Genomic DNA, 20588 nt, shown 5'->3' with positions numbered 1-20588 from the left:
CACAGCAAAGGAAACCATAAACAAGATGAAAAGACAACCCTCAGAATGGGAGAAAATATTTGTAAATGAAGCAACTGACAAAGGATTAATCTCCAAAATATACAAGCAGCTCATGCAGCCCAATATCAAAAAAAACAACCCAATCCAAAAATGGGCAGAAGACCTAAAAAGACATTTCTCCCAAGAAGATATACAGATTGGCAACAAACACATGAAAGAACACTCAACATCACTAATCATTCGTGAAATGCAAATCAAAACTACAATGAGGGCTTCCCTGGTGGCACAGTGGTTAAGAATCTGCCTGCCAATGCAGGGAATACAGGTTCAAGCCCTGGTCTGGGAAGATCCCACATGCCGCGGAGCAACTAAGCCCATGTGCCACAACTACTGAGCCTGCGCTCTACAGCCCGCGAGCCACAACTACTGAGCCCACATGACACAACTACTGAAGCTCGCGTGCCTAGAGCCCGGGCTCCGCAACAAGAGAAGCCACCCCAATGAGGCCCACGCACTGCAACAAAGAGTAGCCCCCACTCACCACCACTAGAGAAAGTCCATGTGCAGCAACGAAGACCCAACGCAGTCAAAAATAAATAAATTAAAAACAAAACTACAATGAGGTATCTATCACCTTACACCGGTCAGAATGGCCATCATCAAAAAATCTACAAACAATAAATGCTGGAGAGGGTGTGGAGAAAAGGGAACCCTCTTACACTGTTGGTGGGAATGTAAACTGATACAGCCACTATGGAGAACAGTATGGAGTTTCCTTAAAAAACTAAAAATAAAACTACCATACGACCCAGCAATGCCACTACTGGGCATATACCCTGAGAAAACCATAATTCAAAAAGAGACATGTAACACACTGTTCACTGCAGCACTATTTACAATAGCCAGGACATGGAAGCAACCTAAGTGTCCACTGACAGATGAATGGATAAAGAAGATGTGGCACATATATACAATGGAGTATTACTCAGCCATAAAAAGAAATGAAATAGAACTATTGGCAGTGAGGTGGATGGACCTAGAGTCTGTCATACAGAGTGAAGTAAGTCAGAAAGAGAAAAACAAATACCATATGCTAACACATATATATGGAATCTTTAAAAAAAAATGGCTCTGAAGAACCTAGGGGCAGGACAGGAATAAAGATGCAGACATAGAGAATGGACTTGAGGACACAGGGAGTGGGAAAGGTAAGCTGGGACAAAGTGAGAGAGTGACATGGACATATATACGCTACCAAATGTAAAATAGATAGCTAGTGGGAAGCAGCCGCATAGCACAGGGAGATCAGCTCGGTGCTTTGTGACCACCTAGAGGGGTGGGATGGGGGGGTGGGAGGGAGACGCAAGAGAAAGGAGATATGGGGATATATGTAAACTTATAGCTGATTCACTTTGTTATACAGCAGAGACTAACACACCATTGTAAAGCAATTATACTCCAATAAAGATGTCAAAAAAAAATAATGAAACCATAGCTGCCAGCACTAGAGTGAACACTTAATTTAACGTCCTTTCTCTGGTATTCTTCACCTTTTAACACCTACAGTTGTGCTAATAAGGTAATCCAGTATTATATAGAAGACATTATTTGGCTTTGGGATTTCTTCAAAAAAGAAGAAAGAGAAAAAGAAAATCTATATAGCTGGCCCTAATGAGCTCACTTATAAAAATTATCTAAAATAATGAAGGCATTCACCAAGATGGTAGAATAGGTATATGACAATAAAAGCAATCTGTAAATCCCTCACCATGTTTCAGCCTCTAACCAGCCTAAGGGGGCAAAATAAGACCTACTGTTTGACTTGGCCAACCATTGAGACACGGGCAGACTCCAGATTTCGAATCTGGCCACTCTTCACACTAGAAGAGAAAAGTGAGACAGGAGAGAGGAGGTTATTCAGCATCCATCTTATCATGTCACCAGGGTCAAATCAGTAATTCTGCAGATCCTGTGCGATCTACTAAAAAGGTGTGGTTACCAATGTAGCTTACCATGGAGACTACCACTACTTCCCACTTGGTTATTATGGCTATAAGCCAAGCAGTAAAAATTAAGTAAAGGCATTAAAATCACTTCAGTTCTGCAAATATTTACCAGTAGGATACTATGTGCCAGGCCTGTGCTCAAGAAGCACATAATTCAGTGGGGGAAAGAAACACAACAAATAATTTTAATATAATAAGGCAAGGTTCAAAGGAACCACTTTATTCTAAATGAGGTTAGAGAAAGCTTCCCAAATGTCTTGCCTAAACTGAGACTGAAGATAAGTTAAGCGGAAGATAAAAGCTGGTGGTTAGAGCAAAACAGGCAGAAGGCACGTTGTGAATGAAGACACTGTGATGTGAAAAAGTCAGCAGGATGATGATTTTAGAAGGCAGAGTGCAAGGAGGAGCAGAGGAGAGTAAAGGAGTAGTGTGACAGAATAAGGATAGGCATGCAGGGGCTAGCTCCTAGAGGGTCTTACATGCCATGATGGAACTTAGGAGCTTTGACTCTATAAATATAGATTAGTCTTCTCAGAGTTGCCTAAGGCCCAAGCAAAAAGACTACATGTCCCAGGCGGAACTGAAAACACCACCTGAAGCAGGCCCACAAGAACACATTTCTTCAAATCTCATTTTTCAGCTTAAAACAAACAAACAAAAAATCACATAAAATTTTAGTGTACCCCCCTTAGATAATGACTTTTTTATTTTAATGATAAACAGAGGCAATCAGAACTACTACGTCGTTTTTCTACCACAAACTGAATCTACAAATCCACTAGTATTTATAATCATATACTCTGCCTTTGAAGACTGTTTAATAGGTGAAATATCTCTGTTCCTATTCAAGGCCAATGTTGGGCACTAGTTTCCCATCCCCTCTTGTTTATGAAGACCTCATTTCCTTTACTTATCCTGTCTCTTTCTTATGTCATTATTTTTTTCTCTAGTGAATACTATAAAACATCCTTTAAAAACATCCTCTAGGGGACTTCCCTGGTGGTCCAGTGGCTAACACTCTGCGCTCCCAATGCAGGGGGCCTGGGTTCCATCCCTGGTTAGGGAACTAGGTCCCACGTGCCACAACTGAGTTTGTATGCCGCAGCTAAAGATCCCAGCACAGGTAGCTAGCTAGCTAAATGAATGAATGAATTTTAATGAATGAATGAATATTTTTTTAACTGATCCACATCAAAAAATAAAAATAAAAACCTTCTCTAGCCTTTAAAAACATTTTCAACCCCATATTCACTTCTAGATACTACCCCATTTCTCTGCTCTCCTATACAACAAAACTTCTCAAAAAAGTTATCTTACATGCTTTCTCCGCTTTGTCATCTCCCATCCTTTCCTCAACCAATATCCCCAACTTATATCATGTTTTTAATTCTCCCACTTTCTGAGATTTCCTTTGTCAAGGTCACCTCCATCATGCCAATGACCATCCTAATGGTCATTTCTTAGTCTTTAGTCTCTCAGCAGCATTCGACCTAGATCCCCTCTCCTTCTTTCTATAAACACTTGCTATGCTGCTCTCTTGCTTTCCTTCTATCTCACCAACTGTGTCTTTTCAGTTTCTTTTGTTGGATCTTCCTTTCCTTCCCAAGCTCTCAATATTGTAGAGTAACCCAAGGCTCAGTTCTTGGATCTTTTTCTATCAACTAGGTGACTGCATTCAATATTTTGGATTTAAATGTTATCTATGTGATGATGATTCTCCAATTTATCTCTAGCTCAACCTCTTCTAACTAGTGTATACAAGTGCCTACTTAACATTTTCACTTAGATGTATAATAAGCATTTCAGCTTATCCAAACAAAAATCCTGATACCCTGCCCCTTGCCTGCTCTCAAATCTGCTGCTCTTTGTCTCTACCATTCACCAATTGCTTAGGCTAAAAACCTAGAAGTCATCCTTGAATACTGCATCTCCCCCAACCCCCTCTCCCAACACACTATCCATAAGGTAGTTCTGTCAGCTCTACCTTCAAAATACATTCCAAATATGACCACATAACTTCCTCTGTTGCCATCATAGTCTATGATTACCATCATCTCTCTTTCCTACAACTATAATTATTTCCTAACCAATTTCTGACTTTTATTATCACCCCTACTCCCCACTCCTTCCCCTATTCTGTTTTCCTCAGAACAGCCAGGTGGTTGAACCAAGATGCAAATCCATATCAGACCTCAAAGCCCAGGTTCTTTTTTTTTTTTTTAACTTTTAAAATTGGGGTATAGTTGATTAACAATGTTGTGTTAGTTTCAGGTGTACAGCAAAGTGATTCAGTTATACATATACCTGTATCTATTCTTTTTCAAATTTCAAAGCCCAGGCTCTTAATGACTACACCCTACTGCCTCTCATTTGGATGACCAAGAGGGCAAAAGCAGAAATTCACTTTGCTTTAAATCTTTACTGAACTTAAATAGATTGGTCTTGTATTTCAACACCTTTTTAAATTAAAAAAAAAATTATCTAGAATAACCAAAATGGCCATGAGTCATAAACTTGATTCAGATATCCAGCAGACACAAAACAAAATTACCAAAAACTTCACTGTATTCTTGCTGATTCTTAGGCTCAAAGTGTCTAGAAATCAGTGGCTCTCATAGAACCCAGAACATTTTAACATTCAACAAGTGGAATGTCTATTCTACCCTACATCTGGCACTAGAATCAAGACTCTGTCTCCCCTTAACAAAAGGTTCATCATGACCCCCAGGCTGGTTTGGGTGCCTGTCTTCTGTACCTTCTTCATTGTATTGTGTTTATGCATTTACTTGTATGTATGTTCCCAGTTTTTTAATGATAGGAACTAAGCCTGATTCATTAGATCAGGCACTGACACATCTTAGGTACTAAAAAAAAAATGTTTACTGAATAAATTTTAAGTTATTTGGAATAAATTTCTCACTAGCTGTTACTGGGGAAGCAGGCAGGGTGCCCAAGGTTCATGTTGAGCTGGCAGCAGCCGCATTCTCAGTGTGGCTGCTCAAGATGGAGAGATTTTTGGTGCTTCCAAGAGTACATCTTGCATCACAGTAGTGAACAGGGGAGGCAAAAGCAACCATATCAAACACAAATATCATTCTGGCAAGCCATATTTGGCATGAGATCCTCTGTCCTAGGAGGAATCCCCAGGATATATTTACCAGGTCCTTAATTTCCACTTGATATCTCTGACTCAGTAAACAGATACATTCTGCCTGCTAAAGCAGCCAGCAGTATGCTATATGCTATATGAAAGTACAAAAGAAATAGAGAATAGCTTCTGACCTTATGATGCAGGAAGGGCATTAAGACAGAAATGAAAATTAACAATATAAGCGTATCCCTTAAAGGAGGATTAGAAGACTTAAGGGGTAAACAGTACAATATAATACATACTTAAAGGTCTTTAGCAATTTTGCTGAAGGAGGGACCTGGGTGGTTTGTAGGAGTTATAAGAAGGGTTCTGGAGAGGGGACTAGAAATGGATTTTGAGGGATAGGTAGGAAGACAGGACATTGAAGATATTTTATCCCAAGACTGATATCCTGGGGGGAGGGACAGTGCTTTACTCATCTTTGAATCATTACCCTTTAGCACAAAGTGTTCAAAAAATATAAATGCATTTAATAAATATTCAAATAATTGGTTGAATTAGTGTATAATTAATAACTGAACAGCCTTTACTTAAGTGGAAGCCATAGCCAATTTTGTCAGTAATTTTTATGAGAACCATTTAGCCAAAGGGTTTTTATTTATGCAAAAACCAAATAAAAACTGAAAAGGGAACCCACAACCATCTGTTTCTCCATCTTCTCTGGAACACAGAAAGTGAATCTAGAGTCATGGAGCATCAGAGATGGAAAAGGCCTTAGAATCTCATTTAGTCCAAACTCCCACCTTAGAGATAGGAACAGTTAGACAGCAGATGATCCATAATTATTAAGATTCTAGGAGGTACTATAGTGTGTTGGAAAAAGGATGGGTTTTAGAGAACTGAGCCAAGTCTGAAACATTTAAAATATTTTTTTAAAAATCTGCTCCTTATGTAAATGTTTTCATACCTGATACTACAATAAAGCTAAGGCATGTGAACTAAAATATTCCTTTCAACTTGGTGCTTGAGCTGATGAAAAAGGAAAGCTACAATCTAACATTTAAAATATAGACAATATAGATTTGTGGGTTACCTCCATTCAACGGCATTCTCCAGAGACTTGAAGGTTTTAGGACGACCACGTAAGAAATTCTGCATGCTATTAAGTGCATCCATGGCTGTACCTAGATGTTAAACAAAAAATTTTAACCACAGCACTTAAGATATTCTGAGCATTTATACTTAATGTGTCAACTGTATACAGCTCCCCTCAATGACAGCAGAATTAAGTGGCACTTGGGGAAAAAAAAGAAGCAGTTTAAGAAAATTCAGAAGACTGATGTGATAGCCAGCTTCCAAGACGGCCTCCAATGGTTTTTGCCTCCTGGTATTCAACAGTCCCTCCACACTGAATAGGGCTGGCTGACTTATATGAGCAATAGTGTGACTTCTGATGCTGGGTCATAAAAGACATGGCAGTTTCTTTTTATATGTTAAATAAAATTATGGGACATACATACAACTGAAATATTATGCAGCCATAAAAGATGTTTATGAAGAGTTTTTGATGACATGTAAAATTATTACATAATGTGGGGTGTGGGCAAAATGGGTGAAGGTGTGAAAAGTATGAACTTCCAGTTATAAAATAAATAAGTCCTAGGGATGTAACATACAGCACGGTGACTATAGTTAATACTGTACTGCATATTTGAAAGTTGCTAAGAGAATAGATCTTAAAAGTTCTCATCACAAGAAAAAAAATACGTATCTATGTGTGGTGATAGATGTTAACTAGACATACTGTGGTGATCATTTCACAATATATACATATATCAAATCATTATTTTGTACAGCTGAAACTAATGCAAAGTTATATGTCAATTGTATCCCAATAAAAAAATACTGGGAATGCCTCTGCCACAAAATAACATTAAAAAAAAGATATAAAAGACAGGAACATACTTCGAGATGAGAGAAGTCAATAATAAATAAAAACAAAATGACAATAATCTACCATGGATGTTTTCTGTAAGTCAAAGATTTTGATTTGCTCAGCACTAAAAAAACTTACCTTCCACAACATCGATCATGCACAGACCCAAGAGGCTTGGTACCAGGTTGGATGATGCTGTGTGGACTGCAATAGCACCACCCATGCTATGTCCAATGAGCATAATTGGAGGAGGAAGGTCCCCATACATGGCTTCAACCACATTGCCAACATCTCTGCAAAGAGAAGGAAAAAAAGCATGAAATGTACTCTGACAACACTGTAAAGATAGTTTTATTTCCTAACTCTCTCCTTTGATCTGTAACTAACAGTCCTAGGACTGTAAAGGTCTACTGAACCATCTTGCAAATGTACCTACGAAAACGTCCTAACACCCCACCCCCGCAGTGTAGCCACACGGCTAGCTCTTCTGATAAATGGAAGTTTTTAAGGACTAAGAACCAAAATTTTCTAATTTTCCTTTACATCACACCTTCACTATTCCACACATTTAGTACAATTACATTAACATATACCTTTATTTTAAACCTAAGCTTGAAACTCTGGACAAATCATTTAACTGCTCTATGCCTCAGTTTCCCCAACCATAAAACAGGAAAACAATTTTAAGCATTGTAATGTAGTGAAGTTTGAGGTCACAAGATGAATTGCAGCCCCAGTTTATTTTTTACTATGTGGACTTGGATTAGCTACTTAATCTCTCAGATAAAGTTTCAACATCTATAAAATGAAGATAAGACTATCAGTTACTATTGTGGATTGCTTTGAGGATTAACTGAGACACTGAATGTAAAACTACTTTGAAAAGAGTAAAGTGCTATTCAAACTTTAACTATTATTTACAATTTGTTATGTAAAGTTGTTTGAAGTATGAACACAAATTTAGTGTTCTGAGAAACTAGAAAGATGTTCAGAGCTAATTTTTACTGGCTTCTGTTCCAGTCTTTATGAGTGGATCCATTTAACAAAGTCAAACCTCAAAGCTTTGAAAATGAGAAGTAAAGCAGGAACTTTGGTTTTTATTTGCATATGGGCCTTCTATGTTATAGCAATATGTAAGTAAGGTGTGTTTCTAGAGACCACTGTCTCTACTGTCTTCTTTTGTGAGTGGGTGAGTCAGTCAACTTCAAAAGACAGTTTTGTCTTGCTGAGTGTCACTACATATCTCAGGCACTCACACAATGTTAGCCAAATACAGCAGTTGTGAATGTAGGGACACAGCCATTCAGATATGGTCTCCACAGTATTCAGAATGGCAAAGGTAAATGTTATTAATTATTTATGAAGGAATTAATCTTAAAAATCTCATACAACAATTACAGATGTGAATAGGGTAGTGGTAGCATCTGCAAACAATCTAAATGGGAGATAAAGCCACGCAATTTTATATGCAAAAACAAATAACAGTTTAATATTCCTTTGGAGTTAAATGTAAGGCTAAAAGTTTTGGTTCATAACAGAAATAATGAGTAAAATAAAAGGATGCTATGAAAGATTATCTAGTCAGTAACTGGATGTACCAAAATTTTGGTAGATGACTTCTAGGGGGATTCTATCATATTTATTAATACTAGCTCATTTCCTGAGAAGCAGTATAGCATATCACAGACATAACAGAAAAAGGAGTATCAGAGTAACTCAAATCTTGGCTCTTCTACTTTCAGTGGAGTTGCATTTTATGTAAGGTTTAGGTTCTGAAGTTGATGTCAAAGGCAAAAATTATGCTGTCAGTGCTACTTGAAAACCCCTCTAATTGCCCATTAAGATGTCCATTTTGAGATTTTTGTTTCATAGAATGATTGAACTCAGAAACAATATAAATGTTTTATTGCTTCAACTATTTCAGCAAGAATCCAACTTGTTGGCTCTTCTGATTCTTAGTAATTATCTTCATCTATTATAGAAGTTTTAATCATTTATTTTCTTTTTAATTTTTTGTGTGAGTTAGCAACTTATTGTCTCTTGGCTCTCATTCACCCTTTATTTCATGTTCTGCAAAACTGGATGAGACCTTTCAATAGTTTTCCTTTGCCAGCCAGCAAGATGTTAAGCTAATAGAGGGCAAAGGAGAGATACTGCAGAAAAAGAGGGTTTTGTTCCTGGTTTGCACTGACTCCACAAGCTCCTGTAGTTTGTGTAGCACCCAAGACCTGAAGCACACACAGCTTCCCCAGGGCCTAGCTCCTGCAACACAGGAGGCATCTCCAAGCACTCCATCCCTCCATCCCCAATGTTCCTTTTCCCCCTCTAGGTTTTTTTTTTTGTAGTAGGACTCACTTATCCATTTATTAAGTCACTGTTGAGTTTCTACACAGGCCAGGTACTGTGACAGGTCTGGGGGTACAGTGGTAAAAAGGGCCGACAAGTCCCCTTCTTCATGGAGCTTACGTTTGCAGGGAGGGGAAGTGAGCAAAGAGGTACTGAAAATCCAAGTATAAACTGGGATAATACTATGAAGGAGGGGTATAGGGAGCTGTTTGAACCTAATGGGAGGTTCATCTTTGTTTTTGTTTTTTTTTTTAACATCTATTTTTTTTAACATCTTTTTTTTAATGTTTAGCAAAATGTTTTTCTTTCTTTTTTTTTTTTAACATCTTTCTTGGAGTATAATTGCTTTACAATGGTGTGTTAGTTTCTGCTTTATAACAAAGTGAATCAGCTATGCATATACATATATCCCCATACTTCCTCCCTCTTGGGTCTCCCTCCCACCCTCCCTATCCCACCCCTCTAGGTGGTCACAAAGCACAGAGCTGATCTCCCTGTGCTATGTGGCTGCTTCCCACTAGTTATCTACTTTACATTTGGTAGTGTATATATGTCCATGCCACTGTCTCACTTTGTCCCAGCTTACCCTCCCACTCCCTGTGTCCTCAAGTCCATTCTCTATGTCTGCGTCTTTATTTCTGTCCTACCCCTAGGTTCTTCGGAACCATTTTTTTTTTTTTTGAGATTCCATACATATGTGTTAGCATATGGTATTTAGTTTTCTCTTTCTGACTTACTTCACTCTGTATGACAGACTCTAGGTCCATCCACCTCACCACAAATAACAACATTTCATTTTTTTATGGCTGAGTAATATTCCATTGTATATATTTGCCACATCTTCTTTATCCATCATCTGTCGATGGACACTTAGGTTGCTTCCATGTCCTGGCTGTTGTAAATAGTGCTGCAGTGAACACTGTGGTACATGTCTCTTTTTGAATTATGGTTTTCTCAGGGTATATGCCCAGTAGTGGGATTGCTGGGTCATATGGTAGTTCTATTTTTAGTTTTTTTAAGGAACCTCCATACTGTTCTCCATAGTGGCTATATCAATTTACATTCCCACCAACAATATAAGAGGGTTCCCTTTTCTCCACACCCTCTCCAGCATTTATTGTTTGTAGATTTTTTGATGATGGCCATTCTGACTGGTGTGAGGTGATACCTCATTGTAGTTTTGATTTGCATTTCTCTAATGATTAGTGATACTGAGCATCCTTTCATGTGTTTGTTGGTCCCTTCTAGCTTTATTGAAGTATAATCGGTATATTAAAAATGGTGCATAATTGGGACTTCCCTGGTAGTGCAGTGGTTAAGAATCTGCCTCCCAACGCAGTGGACACAGGTTTGAGCCCTGGTCCGGGAAGATCCCACATGCCGCGGAGCAGCTCAGTCCGTGTGCCACAACTACTAAGCTTGCGCTCTAGAGCCTGCAAGCCACAACTACTGTGCCCGTGTGCACAACTACTGAAGCCCATGCACCTAGAGCCAGCTCTGCAACAAGAGAAGCCACCGCAATGAGAAGCACTCGCACCACAACAAAGAGTAGCCCCCGCTCACTGCAACTAGAGAAAGCAGCAACGAAGACCCAAAGCAGCCAAAAATAAATGAATAAAATAAATAAAATTAAAAAAAAAAACAACTGTAGGCATTATGTTGTACAGCAGATCTCTGGAACCACCCCCAATATTTTTGTTGCAAAGTGCCACTGGTGAGATACCTCCCTGTGAACAGCTTCTCCTGCACCCTAAAGGGCAGATTTCTGACAAGTTCTGCCATGTAACATAGTATCCAAGTGACTTCTCTGCCTTCAGTAAGCCACCATTGTGCCTTCTCCAACAAGGTCTAGATCTCAACCTCTTCCACTCAGGTTCCTTCTCAGTCTGAGGGGAAATATGAAGTGGCTGCTTCTTACATCTGCTATTCCTAGTCTTTACTTCTCTCTGTTTTTCAAGTTTTTTTTCCAGCTTTCTGAGATATAACTGATAAGTAAAATTATAATATATTTAAAGTATACGATGTGATGATTTGACATACATATACACTGTGACATGATTCCCACAATCAAGTTAATTAACCCTCTAGTCTTTACTTCTTACTAGCCAATTCCTCAGTACTCCAATCCCGTTACAGTTAACAAATCTTTATATTAAACTTTCCTTGTTTAAATTACTGTGTGGTTTCTCTCTCCTGATTGTCCCAGACTGATACATTATTAGGCAATGTTTCCTTAAGGTCATCAATTAATTCTTTAATTTCTTCTTGAATGTCAGTCAAGCCATCATCACCCTCATCTGGCTGCCTGGCCACTTAGATGATGTATTTCACTTTTTTGTCAACAGTCAAGAAACGCTTTAAAACTTATTCACAAATCTTTCTATAGGTATCACTAATAAGCTTGATTATTGGGGGCTTTATTGTTCTCACATTACAAAGGAACAACTGAGGGAGCAGATTCTTGGTTCTCTTTTCATGGTTTCTCAGGCACATGTTATTGAATGGAATGGTCCTCTCACAGTGTTGTTTCTCTCTCTCTGCCAAGCACTATGGTTGAATGATCACAATTCTAGTCTATTAACTGTGTGACCTCATGCAGTTATTCAACCCATCTGAGCCAGTTTTCTCATTGGTAAAAAAGTGATAATATTTACACTACAGACTAATTAAAATAATTTATTCTTAACAAATGTTTAATTTACACTTAATGAAGCACATAAATAGCACCTACTATACAAAATAAATAACACCTACTATAACAATACAATTATGGTCACATGACTTTGGGTTCTGAAGGAAGAATAGTTTACTCATGGATTAAAGCTGCTAAAGTAAAAAGGGACAAGATATTTTTGGTGCCAAAAATACACTTGAGAGAGCATGCATTAAGCACATGAGAAAGTACATATTAAAAGCAGGGTAGTTGGAAAAATCCTGTTTACAATATAGAATAGCGGTCTCCAAACACCAGTCATGGGACTGGCTGCATCAGATTCCTTTAGAAATTTATCAAAATGTAAATGCCTAGACCCACTGGTAGAAGCACTAATTCAATAGGTCTGGGGTAGGGCCAAATCATCTGTACTTCAATCACTTCTCAGATGATTCTGATGAGTGGCCAGGTTTGAGAGCCACTGCATGTGCTATACTCATCTTTTACTTTGAGGCCCAGGGTATAATCAGTTATTCTTTAATACCCTGTTTTTGGTTTACTATAACGCTTGACAAAGAATGTGGGCAGGATATCTTAAGACCGTCTTACAGAGCCCTTTGCATACAACTACTTTTCAAGCATGGGTCCCCAATAGATATTCAGATTCTATTCAACTCTGTCAACAGAAGAAAACTTTTCAAAAGCCAACACAAACTAAACTGTGCCTTGAAGAATTTTCAAATGCTTTAAGTGATGACCATCACATTGGATATACCAAGGAAGATGGAGGTTTCTTTCAATATTAAATAGTAAAGAAACACCAGATATAGAGGAAAGAGAAAAGAAGTAAAATTTTCTCTGTGTTATTTGTTGTTCAACAATCTCACCAGGAGAGCGATAAAGATATACTATTATTTATAATAGTAATGGAAGCCAGGTGATTGTATAAACAGTATTAGATTACTTACTTTGCCATGGTTTCTGCAGACAGGTCTTCAGAATTCTTGACTTTTGTTTCACCTAAAAAGAAAATATTTTAAAAATAAAATTCCCATGAAGATAAATCATAAAAGCAAGAGTATTTGCTTTCAAAAAATCTCACCTTGGGAAAATGAAATGGGAATTTTATAATGGTATATGATGGGCATAGCAAGGATTTTCTGTTACAGACATATCTTTATAGTTGGCCATCTGAAGAAGGATAATTACAGTAGCAAAGATTTTTGCACATTCCTCATACATCACCAGCATCAGAATTTGGTTACGTTAGTGGACATTTTCTTAGCTAAACAACAATATATATATATGTGTGTATAAAAATATTTATGAAAACTGAAAGCTAGGACTTCCCTCCAAATGCACAACAGCCCAGGCCACAATGCAATCTGTAATATTTAACACTATTCAAAGGGCTTGGCAAATATATCATTGAGTCAGTGACTAATTAAGAACTTCACTCACCATGACCTCGAAGATCCAAAGCCACAATCCTACATTGAACCCTACTAATGATTGCTGCCTAGGAGGAACAGGAAAAGGAAAAGTATTCAGATACATCTGGGTTAGCAAATCTTTCCTCATTACCAATGATAACTTTGTCAGATGAACTGCCAACAGAATTCAAGGATCTCAAGAGAATCAAGAGACTTTCAACTTTAAAGCAAAATTTTAAAAATAATGATTCTCTGCTTTTTGTGTGCATATTCTGGTTATATCCCAACTTCAAAATATGGCTTTCTCAACCTAAACCCCTCTTTAAAACTTAACTCTTCCTAGCTTTTCATAAAACAGAATAAGCACCTTTATACAATGACCCTCTGAGCTCTACTATTACTTATGATTTTCATCCATACTAACTGGTTATCTTTTCCCTAATCTGGAAGGGAAATTCTCTAGATAAGGACCATGAGTCAGTTTATATCTAGGCTCAGGATATCACACAAATGTGACACTCAAATCATGAAATAACCTTGAAAGCAGCACAAGTCATGAAATCTACCAAAGATTCACTTAAGACAGAGCAGGAGTACACATAAGTTTGTACCAGTTAAACAAAAATATATTGAAAAAGAAATCATAATATCATGAGGAAGTATAATTTCAGAGGTTTAAACAAACCTGAAATAATTGAGGATCTTCTTCCTCAAATGAACTAGTTTCTTTGACAATAATATATCACAATTAGTGTTAGTAAATGTCATCAACACTTTTTTAACTTTTAAGAATAAGATAGGAAAACTATCTAAGCTAACTCTTACATTTTATGAATGAGGAAACTGAAGTCAAGAGAAAGGAAATTATTTGCTCAGGGTCATGCAACTAGTAGTAAAAATAAGACCAGAATCAAGATAAGTTACTAACATAACAGTCAATGTATACCATAAAACAAATCAGAGCTCTTAAATCACATTTTCCCCTCATTTTATTTTTAACTGATTAAAACATATTTTGAATATATTCACATTATAAAAATGTTGAAAATTTAGAAAATTAGTAAGAGAAGAGAAAAAACTCCTCTGATTTGCCATCCATATGTCATCTCTTTGGATATTTCCTATGATCATTTTCCCCAGCTCTGTCAAAATATTATTGATTTATAACATATGTAAGTTTAAGGTGTTCAATGGGATAATTTGATATATGTGTATAATGCAAAATGGTTACAATAATCTCCATCCCCTCACATAATTACCATTTGTGTGTGTGAGTGTGGGGACACAACATTTAAGATCTACTCTCTTAACAACTTTCAAGTATTAATACTGTATAATTAATTACAGTCACCATCCTGTACATTAGATCCCCAGAACTAATTCATCTTATAGCTGGGAGTTTGTACCCTTTCACCAACATCTCCCCATTTCCCCCACCTCCCAGCCCTTGACAACCACCATTCTAATCTCTATTTCATGAATTCAGCATTTTTAGATTCCACATATACATTTTAGATTCCACAATAACATTATTTGTCTTTCTCTATCTTATTTCACCTAGCATAATGCCCTCAAGGTCCTCCATGTTATTGTAAAAGGCAGGATTCCCTTTTTCATGGCTGAATATTCCTGTGTGTGTGTGTGTGTGTGTGTGTGTGTGTAACATTTTCTTTATCCATTCATCCACTGATTGATGCTTAGGTTGTTTCCATGTTGTGGTTATTGCAAATGACATTGCTGTGAACATGGAGGTGCAGCTATCTCTTCAGGATCATTTTTTCATTTCTTGCAGATATACAGAAGTGGAATTGCTGGATCTTATGGGAGTTTATTTTTAATTTTTTGAAGAAACTCCATACTGTTTTCCATAGTTTGGCTATACCAATTTACATTCCCATCAACAGTGCAGAAGGGTTCTTTTCTCTACAGGCTCATCAACACTTGTTTCTTGCCTTTTTAATAGCCATTTTAATAGGTGTGAGGTGATATCTCATTGTGGTTTTGATTTGCATTTTCCTGATGATTAGTGATAGTGACCATCTTTTCATGCACCTGGCAGCCATTTGTATGTCTTCTTTGGAAAAATGTCTATTCTTTTGTCCACTTTTAAATTGGATTGGGTTTTTTTGCTATTGAATTGTATGAGTCCCTTATATATTTTGGATATTAATCCCTTATCAGATAAATGGTCTGTAAATATTTCCTCCCATTCTGTAGGCTGCATTTTTATTTTGCTGGCTTTTTTTTTTCTTTCTTTCTTTTTTTTTTTCTGTGCAGAAGCTTTTTAGTTTGATGTAGTCGCAACTGGTTTATTATTGCTTTTGTTGCTTGCACTTTTGGTGCCATATCCAGAAATCACTGCCACAGGGCTTTCTCCTTGTTTTCTTTCAGTAGTTTTATAGGTTCAGGTCTTACATTTAAGTCTTTAATCCATTTCAAAGTAATTTTTGTGAGTGATGTAAGATAGGGGTCTAATTTCATTCTTCTGCATGGAGTTATTCAGTTTTCCCAACACCATTTATTTTAGAGATTATCTTTTCCTCATTGAGTCTTCTTGGATCCCTTGTCAATTATTAGTTGATTGTATATGTGTGGGTTTATTCCTGAGGTTTCAATTCTGTTCCATTGGCCTATGTTTCTATTTTCATGCCAGTACAAATTATTTTGACTACTATAACTTTGTAATAAAGTTTGAGATCAGGAATTGTGTTGTCTCTAGCTTTGTTCTTTCTCAGGATTGCTTTGGCTACCTGGGGTCTTTTGTTGTTCCACAGAAATTTTAGGATTGTTTTTTCTATTTCTGTGAAAAATGTCATTGGAATTTTGAAAGGGATTGCACTGAATCTGTAGATGGCTTTGTGTAGTACAGACATTTTAACAGTATTAATTCTCATGATCCATGAACATGGGCTATCTATTTGTGTCTTCTTCAATTTCTTTCATCAATGTCTTATAATTTTCAATGTACAGATCTTTCACCTCCTTGGTTAAATTTATTCCTAAGCATTTTATTTTCTGATGCTATTGTAAATGGGATTGTTTTATTTCTTTTCCAGATAATTCATTGTTAGTGTATTTAATCATATTTTTTAAATCACCTAGAAAATCAAATCTGTTTCTACTTCCATTACTCTAACTAATGAATATCTTTAAAGAGAACAAAGGACTAAAATTCTAATATACTTTGCTGTTTGCTCCTGAAAGCTAATTTACAGGAGTTATTTAATGCATTATGGTGGTACTAAAGCTTTCAATGCCAAAAACAAATCTGTATTTTGGAAATAAAATTAAGTGGCAAAGATAGTGTCAAATTTGCCTGACTGCTGTACTTTAAAAAAAAAAGGTAAAACTAGGTCCACAAAACAGGAACAAAATATTCATTTGAAGGCAGTAAATGTCAATTCCAATTTTAAATTGAAAGCAAGAATTCAAAATCTTATGTGCCTGTCAGAAAACACTGACAATAATACTAAAAACAGATTTTTCACTCACTTATTTAACAAATCTAAAGTACATCTGCTAAAAGTCTGGCACCAATTGAGTAATGGGGTTACAGTATGAAAAAGACAGTCAATGTTCCTGCTCCCATGACGTTTACATTCTAGTTTGGTGGAGGAAGACTAGTAATCAATGAATGAGCAAAGTAAATTCAGAAAGTAATACATTTTATAGATAATGAAAAATTGTGAGAGCATGTCTATGGCGGGGAGCCACTCTAGATCTCGCTTCAAATAGTACAACTTTGCCACTTCTGGAATGGTTGAGTAAAAAGCAGCTATTTAAGAACTAGACTTATCCAACCATTTTCTCAATAGAAGTTGTGGTGTTAGTAATAACAGCAACAACAGTAGAACGTAATTTTTATTAAATCTTACTATGTATCAAGCACCAATCTAATTGCTTCAAATGAATTATCTAACTTTCTCCTTACAACTCTTTTATTTAGATACAATTTTCATCATGTTACAAGTGAGAACATTTTACACAGAGGTTTGGTAACTTGCCCAGGGACAAACAGCTAATAAGTGGTGAGGCCAAAACTAAAGTCTGAACAGCCTGATTCCAGGTGGCTCACAACCCTGGCTGCATAACAGAATCACATAAGGAGCTTCAGGAAATACTGCTACCCAGGTACTAACCCACCAGAAATTCTGATTTAAGTGATCTGGGTAGAGGTCCAGGATATCAACGCATTTTAGAGTTCCCCAAGTGATTCTAATGTACAAAGTTTAGCCTAGCTCTAGAGTAGAGAGTAAGAGTCAAGACTGCAAGTTAGATCTGGGTATTCTCTACCACTTTATTATCTCACTAAATTATCTCCCTGAGAAGTAGGCTGGGAAAATATTAGCCCAAATTTTGTTGCTGACAAAACAGGTTCTGAGAGGTATTGGTGAAGGTGTGGAGAAATAGGTATCCTCACAGACACATAAAATCCTCAAACTTTATAATGTTGGCTAATCTGATAAGTGAAAAGTGGTATTCTTTTAGTTTATATTTTACTCATTAATAGTAAGGTAGAGATATGGGGATATATGTATATATATAACTGATTCACTTTGTTATAAAACAGAAACTAACACACCATAGTAAAGCAATTATACTCCAATAAAAACGTTAAAAAAATAGTAAGGTAGACCCATTTTTATAAGTTTATCAGTTATTTATATTTCCTCTTTTGTGAACTACCACTTCATATCTCTTGCTCATTTTTCTACCAGATTATCTTTTTCTTACTGCTTTTTGGGAGATTTTTTTTTTTTTTAATGTTTATTTATTTGGCTGTGTGGAGTCTTCGTTGCAGTGTGCAGGCTCTTCATAGCGACGCATGGGCTTCTCTCTAGTTGTGGCGTGCAGGCTCTAGAGAGCGCGGGCTCAGGAGTTGCAGTGTGTGGGCTCTCTAGTTGTGGCACACGGGCTCCAGAGCACGCGGGCACAGTAGTTGCAGCGTGTGGGCTCCAGAGCACGTGGGCTCGTGGGCTCTCTAGTTGTGGCACGTGAGCTCTAGAGCGCACAGGTTTAGTTGCCCACAGCGTGTGGGATCTTAGTTCCCCGACCAGGGATCAAACCCGTGTCCCCTGCATTGGAAGGCAGATTCTTAACCACTGGACCACCAGGGAAGTCCCGGTAGTTTTTTTAATATAATGAAACTGTTATTCATATTGCACATATTTCAAATACTTTTTACCCAGCACATAGCTTGTGTTTTAATTTTAAGATATCTTGTCTAGGAGGTTTTCATTTTGGCAAAGTTGAATTTATCAACCTTTCTTTTATGGCTTTTTCTTCTTCTGGCTGCTCCAAGGTCATATATGAATATTCTTACAGTTTGTTTTTTAAATTCAGTAGTTTAATCCATTTGGGATTTTTTATATTAACTTATTTATTTTATTTTATTTATTTATTTTTTTGCGGTACACGGGCCTCTCACTGTTGTGGCCTCTCCCGTTATGGAGCACAGGCTCCGGACGCGCAGGCTCAGCGGCCATGGCTTACGGGCCCAGCTGCTCCACGGCATGTGGGATCTTCCCGGACCGGGGCACGAACCCGAGTCCCCTGCATCGGCAAGTGGACTCTAAACCACTGCGCCACCGGGGAAGCCCTATATTAACTTATTTTTAAACATGGGCCTATTTCTTGATTCTTTCTGCCAATAACCATACTATTGATAGAGTTTTAGAATATGTTCTGATATATGAGAGGGCAAGTCCCTTCCCTCTTGCTCTTTTTCAAAATTATCTCAGCAATCACTGGGCATTTATTCTGTATGAATTTTAGAGTCTCATGAAAAATCCCACTGAGATTTAGGGGAGTTAGATTCATACAGAAACATGATTTATTTCTCTATTCAGGTTTTCCTTTATATTCTTCTGTACTGTTTCCTCCATAAATGTCTTATAAGTTAAAACAAATAAGACTTATTCCCAGTTATTTTATAGTTTTGTCACTTTTATGGATAGAATAATTTTTCCTCTTATGTTTCCAAATCCAGTAACTTCTAATATTTAGGAAAAGTAGATTTTTTTTATATTTACTTTGTAAACTATGGCTTCACTAGTAGTTTGCCAGTTGATTTTCTTTGGTTTTCTAGAGAGACAGTATTTACAAGTAATGACAGCTCTCACTCTTTTCAAAACTTTAAAACTCATTTTTCCTTCTTGTTTTATTGTTTGGCTAGAAGCTCCAGTATACTGTTGAAAATAGCACCCCTATCTTGTCTCTACTTTAAAAGTGTCTGTTTTACCACGAGGTATATTTACGTAATTTTCTGGTATATAAACTTAATAAAGTTAAGAAAGTTTTTCATCTATTCCTAATTGCCAAGAGTTTTCAACATACTGGGTGCTGTACTTGATCAAGTCCTTTTTTCGTATCGAATGAGGCGAGAGATTAATTACACTGATAGATTTTCTAATGCTGGACCATTCTCACATTCCTGGGATAAAACCTAGTTGGTCAGTGTATTACTATTTTACTACACTACTGGAGTTGATCTGCTGTTATTTTATTTAGGACTTTGCATCTATTTTATAACCAAAATTGGCTCACAGTTTTCTTGCAGTCTTTGCCTGGTTTTGCTATTAGACTGATGTTACCTTCACAAATGAATTGGGTAACTTAAAACAGTACTACTCTAAGTAGTATTTTTATGTGGTGAAAAATTTTAATTAAACTTTCTCCTCTGGAAAAGAAACTAACATTCCATAAGATATCAAATATTTAGAATTAATAAGAGACAGCCTTTTAACTAGTCTCGCTGTCTCCATTTATGTCTCCTGCCCAACCCATCATCTATACTAGCATCCTGATTATTCTAAAGCTCTTCAATGACTTCCCATTGCCTAAAACAGTGATACTCAATTACACAAGTAGGTAGATGTGTATCATAATGCTCAGTTTCCCAGAACTTTACAATCTCAGTGTGTCTGCAATTGTTTCAAGCAAATCAGACTTTCGATACCCCTTCTCTAATTTTGACATGCCTAAAATACGTTTATGGACAGGAGAAGTTTTGTGTTTAAAAATAGCTCCCTCTATTACCCTGAACTAAAGGATAGGGGTGCAATTCCCTAGCCAGGCATACAAGGCCCTCCCATAATTTTGTTCCTGTGATCTCTCTAGTCAC

The 20588-nt window shown here is 37.0% G+C and overlaps 1 protein-coding gene across 3 annotated transcripts in view; it reads right to left on the bottom strand.

The window, feature by feature from the left end:
- The window catches only part of PPME1 (protein phosphatase methylesterase 1), a 79766-nt gene that overhangs the window by 18113 nt on the left and 41065 nt on the right, over positions 1–20588 (bottom strand). For all 3 annotated transcript variants that reach the window (XM_007448091.1, XM_007448092.1, XM_007448093.1), the window contains exons 4-8: positions 13494–13551; positions 13001–13052; positions 7172–7326; positions 6191–6281; positions 1815–1880 (exon numbers count right to left, since the gene is read on the bottom strand). In XM_007448091.1, coding sequence (XP_007448153.1) covers positions 1815–1880; positions 6191–6281; positions 7172–7326; positions 13001–13052; positions 13494–13551 — 422 coding nt within the window. The remainder of the gene's footprint in view (positions 1–1814; positions 1881–6190; positions 6282–7171; positions 7327–13000; positions 13053–13493; positions 13552–20588) is intronic.

This window comes from Lipotes vexillifer, unplaced genomic scaffold (genome assembly GCF_000442215.2).
Source record: "Lipotes vexillifer unplaced genomic scaffold, Lipotes_vexillifer_v1.1 scaffold640, whole genome shotgun sequence".
Lineage (NCBI taxonomy): Eukaryota > Metazoa > Chordata > Mammalia > Artiodactyla > Lipotidae > Lipotes > Lipotes vexillifer.
This window is presented reverse-complemented; position numbering and strand designations above follow the sequence as displayed.